Source organism: Arvicanthis niloticus, chromosome 8 (genome assembly GCF_011762505.2).
Source record: "Arvicanthis niloticus isolate mArvNil1 chromosome 8, mArvNil1.pat.X, whole genome shotgun sequence".
Taxonomy (NCBI): Eukaryota; Metazoa; Chordata; class Mammalia; order Rodentia; family Muridae; genus Arvicanthis; species Arvicanthis niloticus.
Genome location: NC_047665.1, coordinates 63,188,127 through 63,203,456, shown reverse-complemented (window position 1 = coordinate 63,203,456; position 15,330 = coordinate 63,188,127). Strand labels below are relative to the sequence as shown.

Genomic DNA, 15,330 nt, shown 5'->3' with positions numbered 1-15,330 from the left:
AGGCGGAAAGGCCCGGAAAATGGTCATTAGCTCCTCCCTCTCCAAAGCGCAGTTCATCAGAGCCAATGGGAACGCTTGGTGAAATGCGTCACTTGTTTCCTGCCTCCTATCGGCCTCACGAGGCAGCCTCCGCTACAATAAGGAAGGCGTGGGTAGTTCCCGGTCCCCAGGCTCAGCATGCGGTGCACAAGTCCAGCTGTCCTGGTGACCTTTTGTACCGGGCTTTGGATCTCGAACCATGTGCTGGCACAGGGCTTGGAGGCCGGTGTGCGGCCGAGGGCTGACTGTGAAGGTGAGCGGTGTGTGACCTGCTTGCATGGCGGCGACACCGCGCTCAGCCTAGCAGTTACCTAAGCAGCTTCTCCCCGCCTAAGCTGTAAATAACATTTCACCCAAGAAATGCAGCTCAGTCTGTAATTCTCCCCTGCCTTTCCCAGCCTAAGCAAAAGCTTGACTTGGGCCCAGTGACACTTGAGGACACGTTGTGCATTTGCTGTCATTATCAAGGTGGCGCAGGAAAAGGAATGAACTGGGCTTCGCATTAGATTTTGTGTAAACGATATCGCTGCCAACTTGATTTTGTTGCTCCTAACTGGGGAGACTCGCCTCTCTGCGCAGAAGACATATTTTGAGGTTCAAATTAATTGTCACTCCCAGAAGGTAAATAAAACATGACAATATGATACGGTTGCTAAAACTCGAGACAAGACTACGGCTGGTTAGGACTCTATAGACAAGCTGCTTTACAAAGAAGCACATTAATTCCTTGAGAAGAGAATGGTAAAATAGATGCCTTTTTTCCTCTGTGGACTCGGCGATTAGAATACGTTCATTCCACCATCCCACCTGGCTTTGAAGGTGTTACACTACCTAGGTAGGTTTTGTAAAAACTGTACTTTTTAGAGGGCTGTTAAGAGCCCAGATGAAGAGTTTTGATAGTTCCTTTGGAACCACTGTAGCCCTTCTTGTTTTATTGAAGTGATTTAAACGTGTATCTTCAGATTTTTGAGAGCGGGTGCACTGAACAGGAAATGGAGCCGCACAATATTCATGTGGAATGGGCGGCTTAGGGGGTAGTCTTATTGTAAGTAAATGGTCTTAATAGTTGGAGTCCAGCTATCTATATCAGCAATTATCAAATCTTTCTCTAGAAATTTAAATGTTATTTACATTTTCTGTAGCTAAAGATACTGGGTTTTATAGTTATAATTTCAGTTAAAGATCTGGTTCCCAGTTTGGTCCCCAGAACCCCACATGATGAAAGGAGAAAAATGTCTCCTTCGACTAGTCCTCTGACCTCCACTCACAACCATGGTGTGCTGACTCACGAAGTAAATCAATAAGTACATGTCATACTTTTTAAAGATCTCATATTTCCCAACACATTCAGGCTTCATCTGTGAGGCATGTACTATAAATTCAATGAGCCATCCATGTTTTTTATAGTTTTGATCTGAAAACATTTCAGAAGAGACAGGGTGTCTGGATTAATTGAGAAGTCTGTCACCTTTTCTAAATTTACTACAGCTTGCTGTGACTCTTAGCTTGCATGTCTGGCTAACCCACTAAAATATTTCATTTGCTCTGTAAAGAGGTGCTATACCCACACGGGAAGGGATTATCATAAACCAAGAGCTAAGCTCTATACTGGGTTCCGTTACTGTATATTAGGCTTTTTATTTTATTGATTTTGTGTGTCTGGCACAACCGCCACAGTGTATATGAGGAGGTCAGAGAACAGAATCCTTTCTCTCCTTTCCAAATGTGGGGCCTGGGACTCAAACTCGGGTTGTCAGACTTAGCAGTCAGCTCCTTTACCCACTGAGCCACCTCAGTAGCCCTTTCTAGCACTGTTTTATTAGTCACTTAATTTCTTATCAGTATATAAGATCAACATACTGTATTATATTACATATACCACAGTATATATTATACTGCATATAGTAAGGTGGTTTACATATTATACTGGATATAACACTGTATTATACTGCATATAATACAGCAGTGGTAAAACATACAGTCATGGATCACTTTTGACCCATTGATGTGTTCTGGTTTGGGATGATTTTCAAATTACCTTTCTTCGTATTCATTTTGCTTATTCAGTCCCTGTAGATAGTTTAGTTTGTAAGTCTTGAGCTTAGGTAATTTGAGTTTTTTTTTCTGTGAAAATAAAATTTCCAGATCTCTTAAAAGGATTTTATTATAGAACTTAAAGTATTTTGAAATCATTATAGATTGATGTATAAAACTACTTCTATAAACGAAAAAGAGCTGGAGAAATGGCTCAGTGGTTAAGAGCACTGACTGCTTTTCCAGAGGTTCTGAGTTCAATTTCCAGCAACCACATGGTGGCTCACAACCGTCTGTAATGGGATCCGACGCTCTCTTCTGGTGTGTCTAAATAGTGTACTCACATATATAAAATAAATAAATCTTAATACAAAACAACAACAACAAAAAAGAAAGCCCTACACCATAAATAAAAACAATGTAACCATTCGACGTGACACCAATACACACAAATCAGGACCCTAAATTACTAGCTCCAGCCATCTCTGCTGAGGTTATCAGAGACTAATCTATGGAAGTCCAAAGGTTGAACTTGGGTTTCTCTGTGACTCCTGCCACCATTTTTTTTTTTTTCAAAAATCCCTGTGTTGATGGCTTTGACACTGCTGCTTCTCTCGTCTTTGCCTCTGTCACAGCAAACATTTTCCAGATTTCTCCATGTGCTTCTAATCCCCGGGCCGTGGCTGGCTTCCATTGTTTGTTTGTTCGTTCATTCGTTTATTCATTTGTTCATTCCTTTTTTCCTTTCATTCTTTCTTTTGATACAGGGTCTCACTATGTAGCCCTAGGTTGTGGGAAGCCATGGCGAGGCCTTACTCTTGGCAAACACTCACCCTTGGCTTTCCTATCTACTATTCTTCTTTCTGCTTACTGTCCATGATTCACTTGTCAGTTCTCAGAACTTCAAACAAGGGCTCATAGCAACCCACCTTAGTTACCCTTCCTCCTGATCTTTAGATTTAGCCAACATCCTGCTAGATAAATGTTTTTAGAACCCCTGGTAACGGAAAGACTTAGTGAGAATAACTTAGTTAGACCCCACAGCTGCAGCTAGCTTCCTCCACCTGCAAAGCCCTCTTTCCTTTCCTATCCCCCCCCCATATCCTGTTTTCAGAGTATATAACTGGTGTGAACAATAAAAATTTTGCCAGCTTGATCAGACCTCTTGACTTGCTGTGCCTCCTTATTTTCTCTCGAATCTCAGTCCTCTCCACAGGGTCTAAGGGTCCCACTTGATTGTCCAGCTGGCCTGGACACTAGGTGGCTTCTGACTCACTGTGAAGCAAATTGTCTTCAAGCTCACAGAGAGATCTGCCTGCCTTTGCCTCCCCAGTGCGGGGATTAAAGATGTGCGCCATCAATGCCTGGCCTAGCCATGGTGTAATTGTTGGAATTTTCCCGTGTCATGCCCTCAGTCCATATTTATTATCAGTCTGCATATAGTGCAATAAAAATCAATCTGCCTGGCCATCCAGTAAATCCTACATCTCTGTATCCACCCCACCTTCTTCCCACAGTTCTGGGCATGTTTTCCATCAGGTGATTATGAAATGACTAAGCATTCCAAAGACTCGGCATTGTTAAAAAGTAATTCTCGCACCATTTATTCCTCAGGAATTTATCCCTATGCTATGAGGTCAACAATATTAGCTGGTTTGTTCTGTATCTCCTTTTTCCTTCTCTCTGCCGGCCAATCGCTTGTCTATTGACTTTACCTTTCCATGGATTCTCTACCTTTCTTCTTCCCCAGGTCTAATGCCTTGTTACAGACCGTCACTGTTTTTCCTTTCTATTGTCCTGGTGTCCTCTCATCTTGTAGCTTGCCCCATCTCTGGGAGGGTAGCCACGTTCTCCTGGATTTAATGTCTTCCCATTTTCCCCCATGTAATGTCTCCCTGTCCCCCACAGTTTCTCAGAAGATTCAAAAATCATTTCACTACCTACCATGCAGCTATGTACTTTTTTAAAAAAAGTCTCTCTAGATGTTGTCTCTCACCTCATGGATTTAAAACTCTATTATTGCACACAATAGGCAGATCACTGATCAAGGATACACACACCACACCACACACACACACACACACACACGCACGCACACACACTTCACGCTGCAGCATAATTTCATGCATGTTTTGGTGAGCCAAATGTCCACCTTTAAACCTGAAAGCTAGAGTTCCTGAGTTTTCCTCATTTGGATAGATGATGCATCATCAGAATGACAGAGATGTTTAGAAGTCATCTGAAGATACGTTGAGGAAGAGATGTGAGACCTTTGCAAGCCTGGGTCTCTCTTATAGGAAGACAGGATGGGAGGTTGCTTAGAGACTTTGATGAATTCCTGCTCACAGCGTTATCATGACAGCAGGTGTCTTCTTTGTAGACTTAATGCAGTTGATAATTAAGCTGAGTAAGAGATATGTCAGAAGACATTTTTCACTCTATTGGTGGTTCATAATGTTGGCGATCAGTTAGATATTTTTTGTCATTTGCCTCTGGGGAGAACACTGGTTTTATTATCTTGTCTTACCTCACTGGCTGTTCCTAAGAGTCCTTTTCTAATTCTGTCTTACACTCTCAACTTCTAAATGTTGGTGTTTCAGAAGGTGATTCGCCAGGCCTGTACTGTCTCCATCTCCCTTTTTTCTGTGGTCTCATCATCTGAATGTTGCTTGAATATGATGAATTACACATTTCTGTACCATCCTAGACCACATACCAATTATCAGATTTATAACCATGTGCTTCACACCAGCACTTCAGCCAACAATGGACCATGTACACAAAAATGGTTCTATGGGATTTTGAAAACTTTCTACCACTCGATGATATTAAATCCCATTTTAAATCAATTGTTTGTGTTGGTTCTGGAATAAACAGACCCATTGAACTGCCAGTCTTAGAAATGACAGCAACATAACATGTCGAGCACACTACTTTTTGTCATAGTACTATGACAACTGTTGATTTACCTTCAACAGTCATTGCTTGGATTCTTCCTAATTCAAAAGAGAAGTAAGTGTCAAGTAGCCAAAGGCAGGTACTTTAGAAAATAATCCAGAAGAGAGTGACATTATGCTTCCTGTCCTTAATCCTATCACTCAGGAGACAGAGGCAGGTTGATCTCTGTGGGTTCGAGGCCAGCCTGTTCTCCACAGGGAGATCCTGTCTCAAAGCAAAAATAGACAAACAACCCAAAGTATCCCAGAAGAAAGTAATTTTATTATACAAGCCCAATCTATGTGTGTTGTTGCCTCTGAGAGGGTTGTAGTGGCACAAGATGGGGGACAGTGGTACAGTCATCTGGATCCTGTGTGGGCTTAGGCTAATGCATGTTTTTGTGCCATGGTGTTTTTACAAACAAGTTTTAAAAGTAAATAGATTAGTAACTTAACAAAGATTTAAAGAAGGAAAGTGCACTGCAGTGTGTTCATGTTTAAGTTAAGTGTCATAACAAAACAGTCAAACATTTTTTAAAAAAAATTAAAGAGTTTGTATGGTGCAAAACTTATAGTAAGTTAAAGTTCATTTATCATGGAAGAAATAAGCTATTTTTCCTCCAAAGTTACATATAATTTAAGTGTTCAGAGCCTATAGTGTCTTTCTCAGTATGAACTATGCTGTTGGCCTTCGTGTTGGTTCACCCCTTTCTGTCTCCCCCAGCACAACTTCTAATTCTATGGGCTCCATTCATAGTAAGGGCCATATGCAGGCACACTGTTTTATTTTAAAAATCTCTTGTTTGAAGATTTATCTTTATTTATGTATGTATCTCTGTTTGGTATGCATGATATATGTGTGCAGGAACCTTCCGAGGCCAGAAGAGGGTGCCTGATCCCCTGAAACTGGAGTTTCAGGTGGTTGAGAGCCACCTGGCAGGGGTGCTGGGAACTGAACTTGGGACCTCTGGAGGAGCAGCAGATGCTCTTAACCACTGAACCATTGTTCCAGCTCCAATTTTAATATTATCTTTTTTACTGCAACTTTCTTATATTTACATTCCTAACATTCAGTGAAACTTATCCACAGTCCTCAGTATGGTAACATTTTCTACACACAGGCACGATCACCTTGTAGCTGCAGGCTGCATATGGCTCAGGATAGCTATGAGTGTAATTCAACACAAAATCATGGGTCGTTTTAAGATTTTGTATGTCAGAAGGTTTTATTTCTTGTGACTCAACCACATGATTCTTAAGCATAAACTTTGTAGATGACAATGTAGTGTTGTAATGCCAAAAGATTGAACATACCTAGCAAGCTTGTAGACTTGGAGCAATGAGCTGTACACTGTGACCTAGGCGTGTATAGCAGGCAGTAGCATCTAAGTTTCTGTAAGTACCCCCTTTGATGTTCCTACAACACAGTCACCTAGCAACACATCTTAGATGGTGTCCCTGTTATTAGGAAGTACATGGCTGTACTGAGAGGTTTCCTCACTGTTTCTACTTGAATTATGCATTAGTCAGAATTCTTCATAAAACAGAACCAATACAAAATGTGTGTGTGTGTATGTGTGTACACTTGTGCGATTGTGTTAGTCTTTAACTTATGATGAGGTTACATCCCGCCATAAATTGAAAGATGGCCAAGAATGTATCACTGAGAGATGAAAGGAAAAGATGGGCAAGAGATAATAAAGAAAATTCCAACATATGATCACTGGATTTCCACAAGGTCAGGAGAGAGGATCTGTGCATTAGTGATGTCACTCCTTGCTGTGATAAAATTCCTGAGTAAAACAACGAAAAGAAGAAAAGATTTATTCTTCCTCCTACAGTAGGGGAGAGCCTGGGCCAGGGGCCGCTGAGGATCGAGTCTTCTCTCTACCACTTACCCTGCAAGTCAGGTGATGTTTCTTTGGCTCAGTCTCTCTATCTGTAAAGAGAGGATAGTAAAGTATCTATGCCATAGCTTTGTTGTGAAACTTGAATGGGTTAGAATATATAAAATGCTTGCATCAGAGCCAGCCCCTTGCCAGCTCCTGCCAGCTCCTAACAAATGTTAACATGGTGGTTGCTCACGGCTGTGCCTATTCTGAGTCCTGTCTCACAGCTCAAGATAATTGGGACTGAATATGGTTCTTCAAGTTAGGATTTAACTATTGCTATACATAAAGTATGGTTTTAAAAAAAATACCCAACAGATTAGGTTTCCACCAAGCCCAGTCTCATGATGGTGGAGCATAGTGCTTATGCATGATAAAGACCTTAAATTAAGATATTATCATTATTCAGATTTTTCTCTATACCGGAAGCAAAGGTATTCCTAAGTCCATACCCTATACAAAAGCTATCTTATCTTTTAGGGTCTGCCAATGTTTTCATTTTTGGTGAAACTTAGTTCTAAAGACCGATTGGTGGATTCTGTAAACTCAGATTAAATGTCTACTGCATTGATGGCTTTAGGAACAGAACCCCCAATAATGCCTAGGGTTTGAATTCATGGTCATAATGCATTGAATCATATCTATACATTTAAAATTTTTTATTCTGATTTTATGTATATAGTGTTTGCCTGAATGTATGCATTTTACCACATGTATGCCTAGTGCCAATGGAGGCTGAAAGAGGACATTGGTTCCTTAGAGCTGAAGTTACATATGCTTTGTAAGCTGAAGGTACCGGGAACTGAACCTGGGTCTTCTGTAAGAGCAGTATGTGCTCTTAATTGTGGAGCCACCTCTCCTGGGTCATGTCTAAATTTCGTTTTCAATTGGTGGGTGAATTACGGGAATAAATGTGGTTGAGGTGGAATTGTGTAATAGACCTAAGTCTCTCTTTCTTCTAGTATGTAAAGAATTCTTAAACAGATTCTACAACTCCTTGCTGGCCAGAGGAATAGACTTTTCTGTGGATGTCATAGAGAGAGAGCTGAGCAGCTTCTGCTTGGATGCCAAAGGAAAAGAAAACCGCCTGGTACGATACATTTCATTTTTCTTTTTTTCGTTGTGCTTCAAGAAAACTCCCAATAGTTTCCTTTTCCACTTGGAGTTGGTGTTTTCCTCCTTCCGTGCCTACTTCACACATGCCCGCTGTTACACAGCAAGTGGAGATCATTTCTGGAAAACAAGCTCCTGTGTTAAGTCTCAAACCCTTATGGCTGAGGTGCCTAGTTAACAAGTCAAAGCAGAACTGGCTGCCAAGTTCTCCCAGAATCCCTCACTTCTACTGTTATAGGGTACTCCTGGCTGCCATACCCCAGCCCCGCCCTTCTCCAGCCCAGGGTCTGGGTTGCCCTTCCCCCAGATGTCCTTTCTTATATAATCCAGCCGTTTTTTAGCTACCCCTCCTCTTTTGGGCCTCCTGGCTGCTTCCCTCTCTCTCCTTTCTGCCCAATCCCCCATCACCTTGCTCAGGGCTTCTTCTACTCTCTCAGGGGTAGGGACTCTCCCAGATATCCCTACCCATAGCTATGCTCTCCCTTTTATCAACAGTAGTCTTCTCCTCCATCACATCTTGGAGCAGCCATGTCCTTCCCGTTCTATTTCTTTTTCCACTCACTGTGGATTCTTATTGCGAGTCGTCCTGTTTTCCTTTCTAAGTAAACCACACGCAAGCAATTTCACACTTTCTTAAATGGAATCATAAAGCTGACAAAGATTTACTATTATGTGAATGGGTAGGCTTTTGCATCTGTTACCAAGACACTTATTAGAACCCACATATCATCTCAGTATCATTTACAAGTAATGATTGAGGCTTTTATATTTTCTTTTTAAGATTGTATTTCCTGAATTTAATGTACGTCTTATTTCAGTATTTCTATGTCAATAAAGATAATTTCAAATCAAATCCTTTTTTGTTCCATTTTGGTATTGGACCCACAACCTTGTTCATGCTGAGTGTTATGTTTTGTCACTGAGCTATACCTCAGGGACCAGTCCAGTTCCCCCCCCCCCCTTTTTTTTTCTTAAAGTGGTCATGTCAATGTGTACCACTGGACTCTGTCTGGCTGAGGCACCAGAAGACCAGTGACTCCAGCCTTGTCACCAGGCTAATTAGATGCACCTGATCATCCCCATGATGATGAGAGACAGTCACATCTAATTAGCCTTGGTGACAAGGCTAGAGTCACCGGTCTTGGTGCCTCAGCCTGATAGGGTTAAAATTTAATAGCTGGTCTATGAGAACAAGGGTAACCTCTTTCTCCCTTCTTTATACTGTTTTGCTTGCTTTTATCCATTGTCAGGGACACTGTCTTCTTAATCACATTCCACTTATTTATTTCGTGTACATGTGTGTGGCATGCATAGAGAGGTCAGAGGACAACTTCCTGGAGTCCTTTCTCTCCTTCCCTGTGGGTCTCAGGGGTCACACTAAAGTTGTCAGTCTTGGCGCCTGTGCTATTGGAATTGTCTCACCAGCCCCATATTTCCCATCATTCTCTTCTCAGTGCTATTATCTAGGAGCCACTACAGACTCGGCCACCAAGATCCTAGGTGAAGTCACTCGGCCCATGAGTGTACACATGCCCGTGGTGAAGATTTGTGAGAAGCTGAAGAAGATGGACAGCCAGATCTGTGAGCTGAAATACGGTAGGAGAGACCCTGTCTTTCCAGCATGTCTTTCCCAGTATGTTCCATGTGTTACCAAGCTTTGAACCCCTGAGCCATGTTATTAAAGGCAGCATTAGAGGGAAGGGATTCTTCGCTCACTGATCAGTTGCTGGGCTGGTGTTTTCCTCTCAGCTGAGCTCCTATAAAGGAAGGGAAATGAATGAGCTAATAAGAACCTCATAGTAAATATTGGATAATAATGGATAATCAGCATTAAGTTGGAACCCCCAGCCTAAAGTTTAAGTTCCTAATTTACTAAGGTGATGTCAACCATGAGTGTCTGGAAGTTTTCTGAAAATGCTCTCAGTGAACTACGAAGACTCGAGTTATGTCTGCCCAATGGCAGCAGGCTTTGAAGTCATGATGTGACTGCATTTCCCTCCTAGGCCAGTTTACCCTTCTGCTGGCTGTCACTTTCAGGAGCTGGCCTTTTCCATCAATCAGGCTTTGCCTGGTGACATAGCTTATCAGAGATGCCTAAAATAACCGTAAGGAAAGGAAGGTGATGTCCTATTTAATGTTCTATCCTTGGCCTTATAGATTTCACATGGTTCAATCTATTCTTATACTGAAAGGTTGTATCTGGGCCAGCCTCTTGCGTAGGTGAAGTCAGTGTGATTAAAGGCTGGGTGAATTTTCCCTCAGCTATCCTTCACATCTGAAATCCCTCTAAGACAGGCTCTTTCTGCATAAGTTGTTTTCTGTCACACACACACACACACACACACACACACACACACACACAGAGAGAGAGAGAGAGAGAGAGAGAGAGAGAGAGAGAGAGAGAGAGAGAGAGAGAGAAGAGTATCGTTGTAAATGACCTAAGGAATCATTTTGGCTCATTTCCCACCACAGCTTCACAATGAGTGCATCTACTGTAGCAACACAGCAGACGTGAATCAGGCTTAAGGTTGAAAAGTCCCAACAACAACCTGGTTCTTAGTTTGCCAAGCACAGGCCTTGACTTCCAGGGTAGTGCTTCTGGGCAAGCACCCCTTTTATAGGCTACAAAGGAGCAGAGCAGAGTTAAGATGCCCTGAGTTTGTACAAACCATGCGCACAGAGGGGCGATTGTGTGCTGAGTCTTTTGTTCTACAAATTCAGTTTTGAAGACTTGTGCATGCAGTGGGTTTACCGCACATGGCTCTTTAAATATTAGGAGAAGTATTGGATATTATAGAGGAAATTAATATTTACTTGTGCTTGGGAACACTGGTCATCAGGGAACATTTGGAAGCCATAAACTAATTTCTATTTTTGTATTGATCTCTTTCTCGTTCTTTTAAGAGTATTGTGGCAATCCCCCTTTCAAATTTAGTGCCAGATGACATTTTTCCCCTAGAAAGATACCAAAGAAACAGCTGTCATTTACTTGAAGTTATTTTTCTCCTTCAACCACTTCTCTTGAATGTATCAATAGTTATAAATTCTTCTCGGCTTATTGTCAGACTCCCTGGAGCTGGAGTTCTAGGTGGTTTTGAACAACCTGGCATGGGTACCTACAGTAACTCTGTCTCTGCAAGAGCAGTACGTGCTCCTAACCACAGAGCCACCTCTCGAGCTCTGACTTCTTCACCTTATTACGAGCCTCTATAATGTGCATTTACGTTGTTGAAGATGTACTTTCTCTTCAACCTGGACTATAACCTGCTGGTTAGTTATGACCTATGTCTTTTAGCTAGCCACAATGAAGGCCTTGCCAAAGACACACTGGCTTTTGTTTATAAATTTCTGTCTTCAACCTTTGGAGAAGCATTTAAGTTTGTTTCAGGGATGCAGATTTGAGAACTCTGCGAAGCTCCCAGCCCCTTGTTTTAAAGCCTAAATATCCTTTTAGAGGAATGGTTGGAGGAGATTGTCCCAGTAGCTTTGTACAGTTGAGGATGACAGAAATTCTCAGGTGTTCAAGTTCCTAATATAAAACACCATAAACTTTGCATAGACTCCCCACACATCCTTCTCTGAGCTGCAAATCATCTCCAGATGGCTATCATTATATCATACAATGTAAATGTTATGTAAATAGTTTTCCATTGCACATTGTGTATGTCTGTGTACATGTGCATGTGTGCTTGTGCTCCTGTGCATGGATATGTAGGTGAGTGCATTTGTGTCAGAGCATACATGTGAAGGTCAGGGAACAATCTGTGGGAGTCAGCTCCCTCAAAGTCCTTTCCAAAGTGTGGAATCACTGGGGATTCAACTTAGGTCCTTGGGCTTGGTAGCAAGTGCCTTCACCCACTGAGCCATCTTACCAGCCAGCAAATAGTCATTATACTGTGTTGTTTAGGGGGTTATGACAAAAAGACAAAAAGAAAGACCTCTGTATATGCTTAACATAGATTCAGTATTTCCATCCCTGAATATCGTTGGTCTATGGTTGGTGGTATTCAAGGACATAGAACCCAAGGGCTCAGGCTGACTTGTGATATCACATTCTCATTGTTTATGTCTTGGTCCCCACGGGAAGGGGGAATTGTCTCACACTGAAGGGGAATGGACTCAGCCCTCCTAAGAGTTCTGTGAGATTTGTGTTTTGTTGTTCAATCGTGTGTTCTTTTTTTGGCATTTAGAGAAGAGATTGGACTTGGCATCGGTGGACCTGTGGAAGATGAGAGTCGCAGAGTTGAAGCAGATCCTTCAGAGCTGGGGGGAAGAGTGCAGGGCGTGTGCGGAGAAAAACAACTACGTTAACCTCATTAAAGAACTGGCCCCCAAATATGTAGAGATGTACCCCCAAACAGAGCTCTGACCTCATTGGCTGTCAGAGAGCATGGGCTGTAGGTAGAGAAATGCAATTGTCTAAGAGGAGGCTGTGCTGGTTAGGGCTAACCAGGGACTGCCAGGTTGGCCATCAGTCTTGCTGTTATAATGTGTGGAGCTGTGTGGTTTAGGCTTATGATCAACCTGTGTTTCCCGCTGGTCACCCACATTGCAGAGTACAGAGACTGCAAAGTGCCTTTGTCATCCTTCTTTGGAGGGTGCAGTGGTTCCCTTTGTATTACTGTGACAATAATGCCCCACAAGAACAAGTCTGTGGAGGAAAGATTCACTTTGGCTCAGGGATTCAGTCCATCATGACAGGGGAGCTAAGGGCAGAGCAGCTCAGAGCATGTCATAAAGGCTGTTGCCATTATGGTGGACGGAGAAGCATAAAGTGATGCTCAAATAATGGCAAGGCCGCAACCTTCACAGGGATGGCCCTGTTCACCTCCTTCTGCCAGGCAGACACACCCTCACAGCCTCCCCAAATTACCACTAGCTGGGGAACACACCTTCAAAGCAAACCGATGAACGGTGTGGTGATGAATGCCTTTAATCCCAGCACTGTCCAGATTCAGATCTCTGTGAATCTGAGGCCAACCTGGTCTACAAAGTGAGTCTAAGACAGCCAGGGTCACACAGAGAAATACTGTCTTGAAAAAAAAAAAATTCCAAAAGCCTCCCAACAAACAAACAAAAAACAAACCCCAAAACAACCAACCAACCAAACCAAACCAAACCAAAAAATGAACTGAAGGAGGACTTTTCATACCCAAAGCATAGCAGAAGGACACTGATTTGTCATTACTGACTCAAAAAAACTGATAGAATAATACATTTTAAGGAAGGAAAGAGGCAAGAAACACCTCTTTGGGCAAGGATTTTAGAATGAATGCATTGGACCAGGATAAAGGAAACTATAGTTTATCTAATGTGCAACTTCAACCCCAATAACCACCTAACACAATTCAAAGATTCGGGTTTCATTTTGTTTTTTAAAACAGATTTTTTTTTTCAAGACAGGGTTTCTCTGTATAGCCTGAGCTGTCCTGGAACTCACTCTGTAGACCAGGCTGGCCTGAACTCAGAAGTCCGTCTGCCTCTGCCTCCCAAGTGTTGGGATTTAAGGCGTGCACCACCACTGCCTGACAAAAACACATTTTTTGAAAACTGCAAATCACTCTAAATATTTTCTCTCTTTGGCACCACAAGGAGGGAAGCATTCATTACAGACTCTTGAGACAAAATACCTAAGAAAAACAATCAAGAAAGGGGTTCATTTGGCTCATGGTTTGAGATTACAATTCCTCAGGGTAGCGGGAGTGTGAGGCCATTGGTCACATGTGTGTCCACATTCTAGAGGCAGGGATGAAAGCAGGCGCTCCTCGAGCTGTCAGTCTAGGGACCCGGCACAGGGATGCTGTTGCCCACATTCAGGGTGGGGTCTTCCCTCCGCAGTTAAACCTTCTCTTGCATTGCCGTCACACAGGTTCCCGGAGGTGTGTGTCTCCTAGGCAATTCTAAATTCCACCAAGTTAACAATGGCAATTAAGCGTTGTACAGCACGACTGGAAGTTCCCATTTCTCATATAAAGAAAACTCATTGGAAGAATACAAATCAACAATCCACAAAAATGTCTGTGCTTGGGCTTAATTAAAAGCAACTGTTCATTTAAATAATCAAATGTACTCACCGGCAATCTTGTTTTTTTTTTTTTTTTTGAATAGAGAACTTATTCAGATAATAAATCTACATTGACAGAATAGATTTTACTTTTAAATGATGCAAGGGGATGCATTTTCGGCTAAGCAATGGGGTATATGTGAATTTGTTAGAGAAGTAGTGGTTCCCAAGGAGATATGGAGGTTGTGCAAGCAAAAAATGAAGACGAAAAGCTCCAGTGTAACGAGCAGCCCATGGTAGTTAACGTCCCAGTGTTATGAAAGGCCTATGGTGACTGTTGTTTCTGAATTCAGAAGTTTCTCACCATGTGGGAATAGTCTCCTTCATTTTGGGTTGTATTTAAGAAATACCAAAGTTGGACTGGAGAGATGGCTCAGTGGTTAAGAGCACTGGCTCTTTTGGATGACCCAGGTTCAATTCCCAGCACCTACAAGGCAGCCAATAACCATCTGTAACACCATTTCCAAGGGGCTCCAGCACCTTCGGACTGCCACAGGATCCAGAACACACATGCAGGCAATGCCTATTCACACAAACTAAAAACAAAAATACCGAAGCTAAAATGTAAAACCTTTTATAAAAATACTACATTTGTATCTTAGGGTTTCTGTTGCTGTGAAGAGATACAAGACTGCAGAAACTTTTATAAAAGAAAGCATTTCATTGGGGCTGGCTTACAGGTTCAGAGGTTCAGGGCTGGCTTACATTTCCCGAGAGTCAGTCTATTGTCAAGATGTGGAGCTTGCAGGCAGACCTGGTGCTGCAGAGTTAGCTGAGAGTTCTACATCCAGATCCGCAGGCAGCAGGAAGAGGAGGCACTGGGCTTGGTGTGGGATTTTAAAACCTCGAAGCCTACCCATAGTGACACAATTCCTCCAACAGGGCCATACCTACTCCAACACTACCACATTTCCAAATCCTTCTCAAATAGTATCAATCCCTGGTGACTAGGCATTCAAGAATATAAGCCTAGGAGGCCATTCTTGTTCAAAACCCTACAATCTGTTTCTATTTTGTACTTTGAACTTATCATGAAATTTGCCATTTGGAAATATTCTTAGCTCTCTGATTTCAAAATGAGGCCAAATTTCTGTGTCATTTTCTTTTTCTTTTTTCTTTTCCAGGAAATCTAGGTAATGGGAACACTGCTTAGTGGGCCATTCTAATCACTGATGTTGTCTCCTCGTCTTTCTCCTCTTCCTCTCCTTCCTCCTCCTTCTCTTCCTCTTCTTCCTCCTCCTCTTCCCCCTCCTCC

At 42.3% G+C, this 15,330-nt stretch overlaps 1 protein-coding gene across 1 annotated transcript; it reads left to right on the top strand.

Annotated features, from left to right (window-relative positions):
• Window positions 1-86: 86 nt before the first annotated feature.
• Cdnf (cerebral dopamine neurotrophic factor) lies at window positions 87-15,129 on the top strand. The gene is made up of 4 exons (XM_034510764.2): window positions 87-292; window positions 7,861-7,988; window positions 9,466-9,607; window positions 12,202-15,129. Exons 1-4 carry the CDS (start codon window positions 178-180, stop codon window positions 12,378-12,380), a joined length of 564 nt encoding a protein of 187 aa, XP_034366655.1. The 5' UTR covers window positions 87-177; the 3' UTR covers window positions 12,381-15,129.
• The last annotated feature ends 201 nt before the right edge of the window (window positions 15,130-15,330 follow it).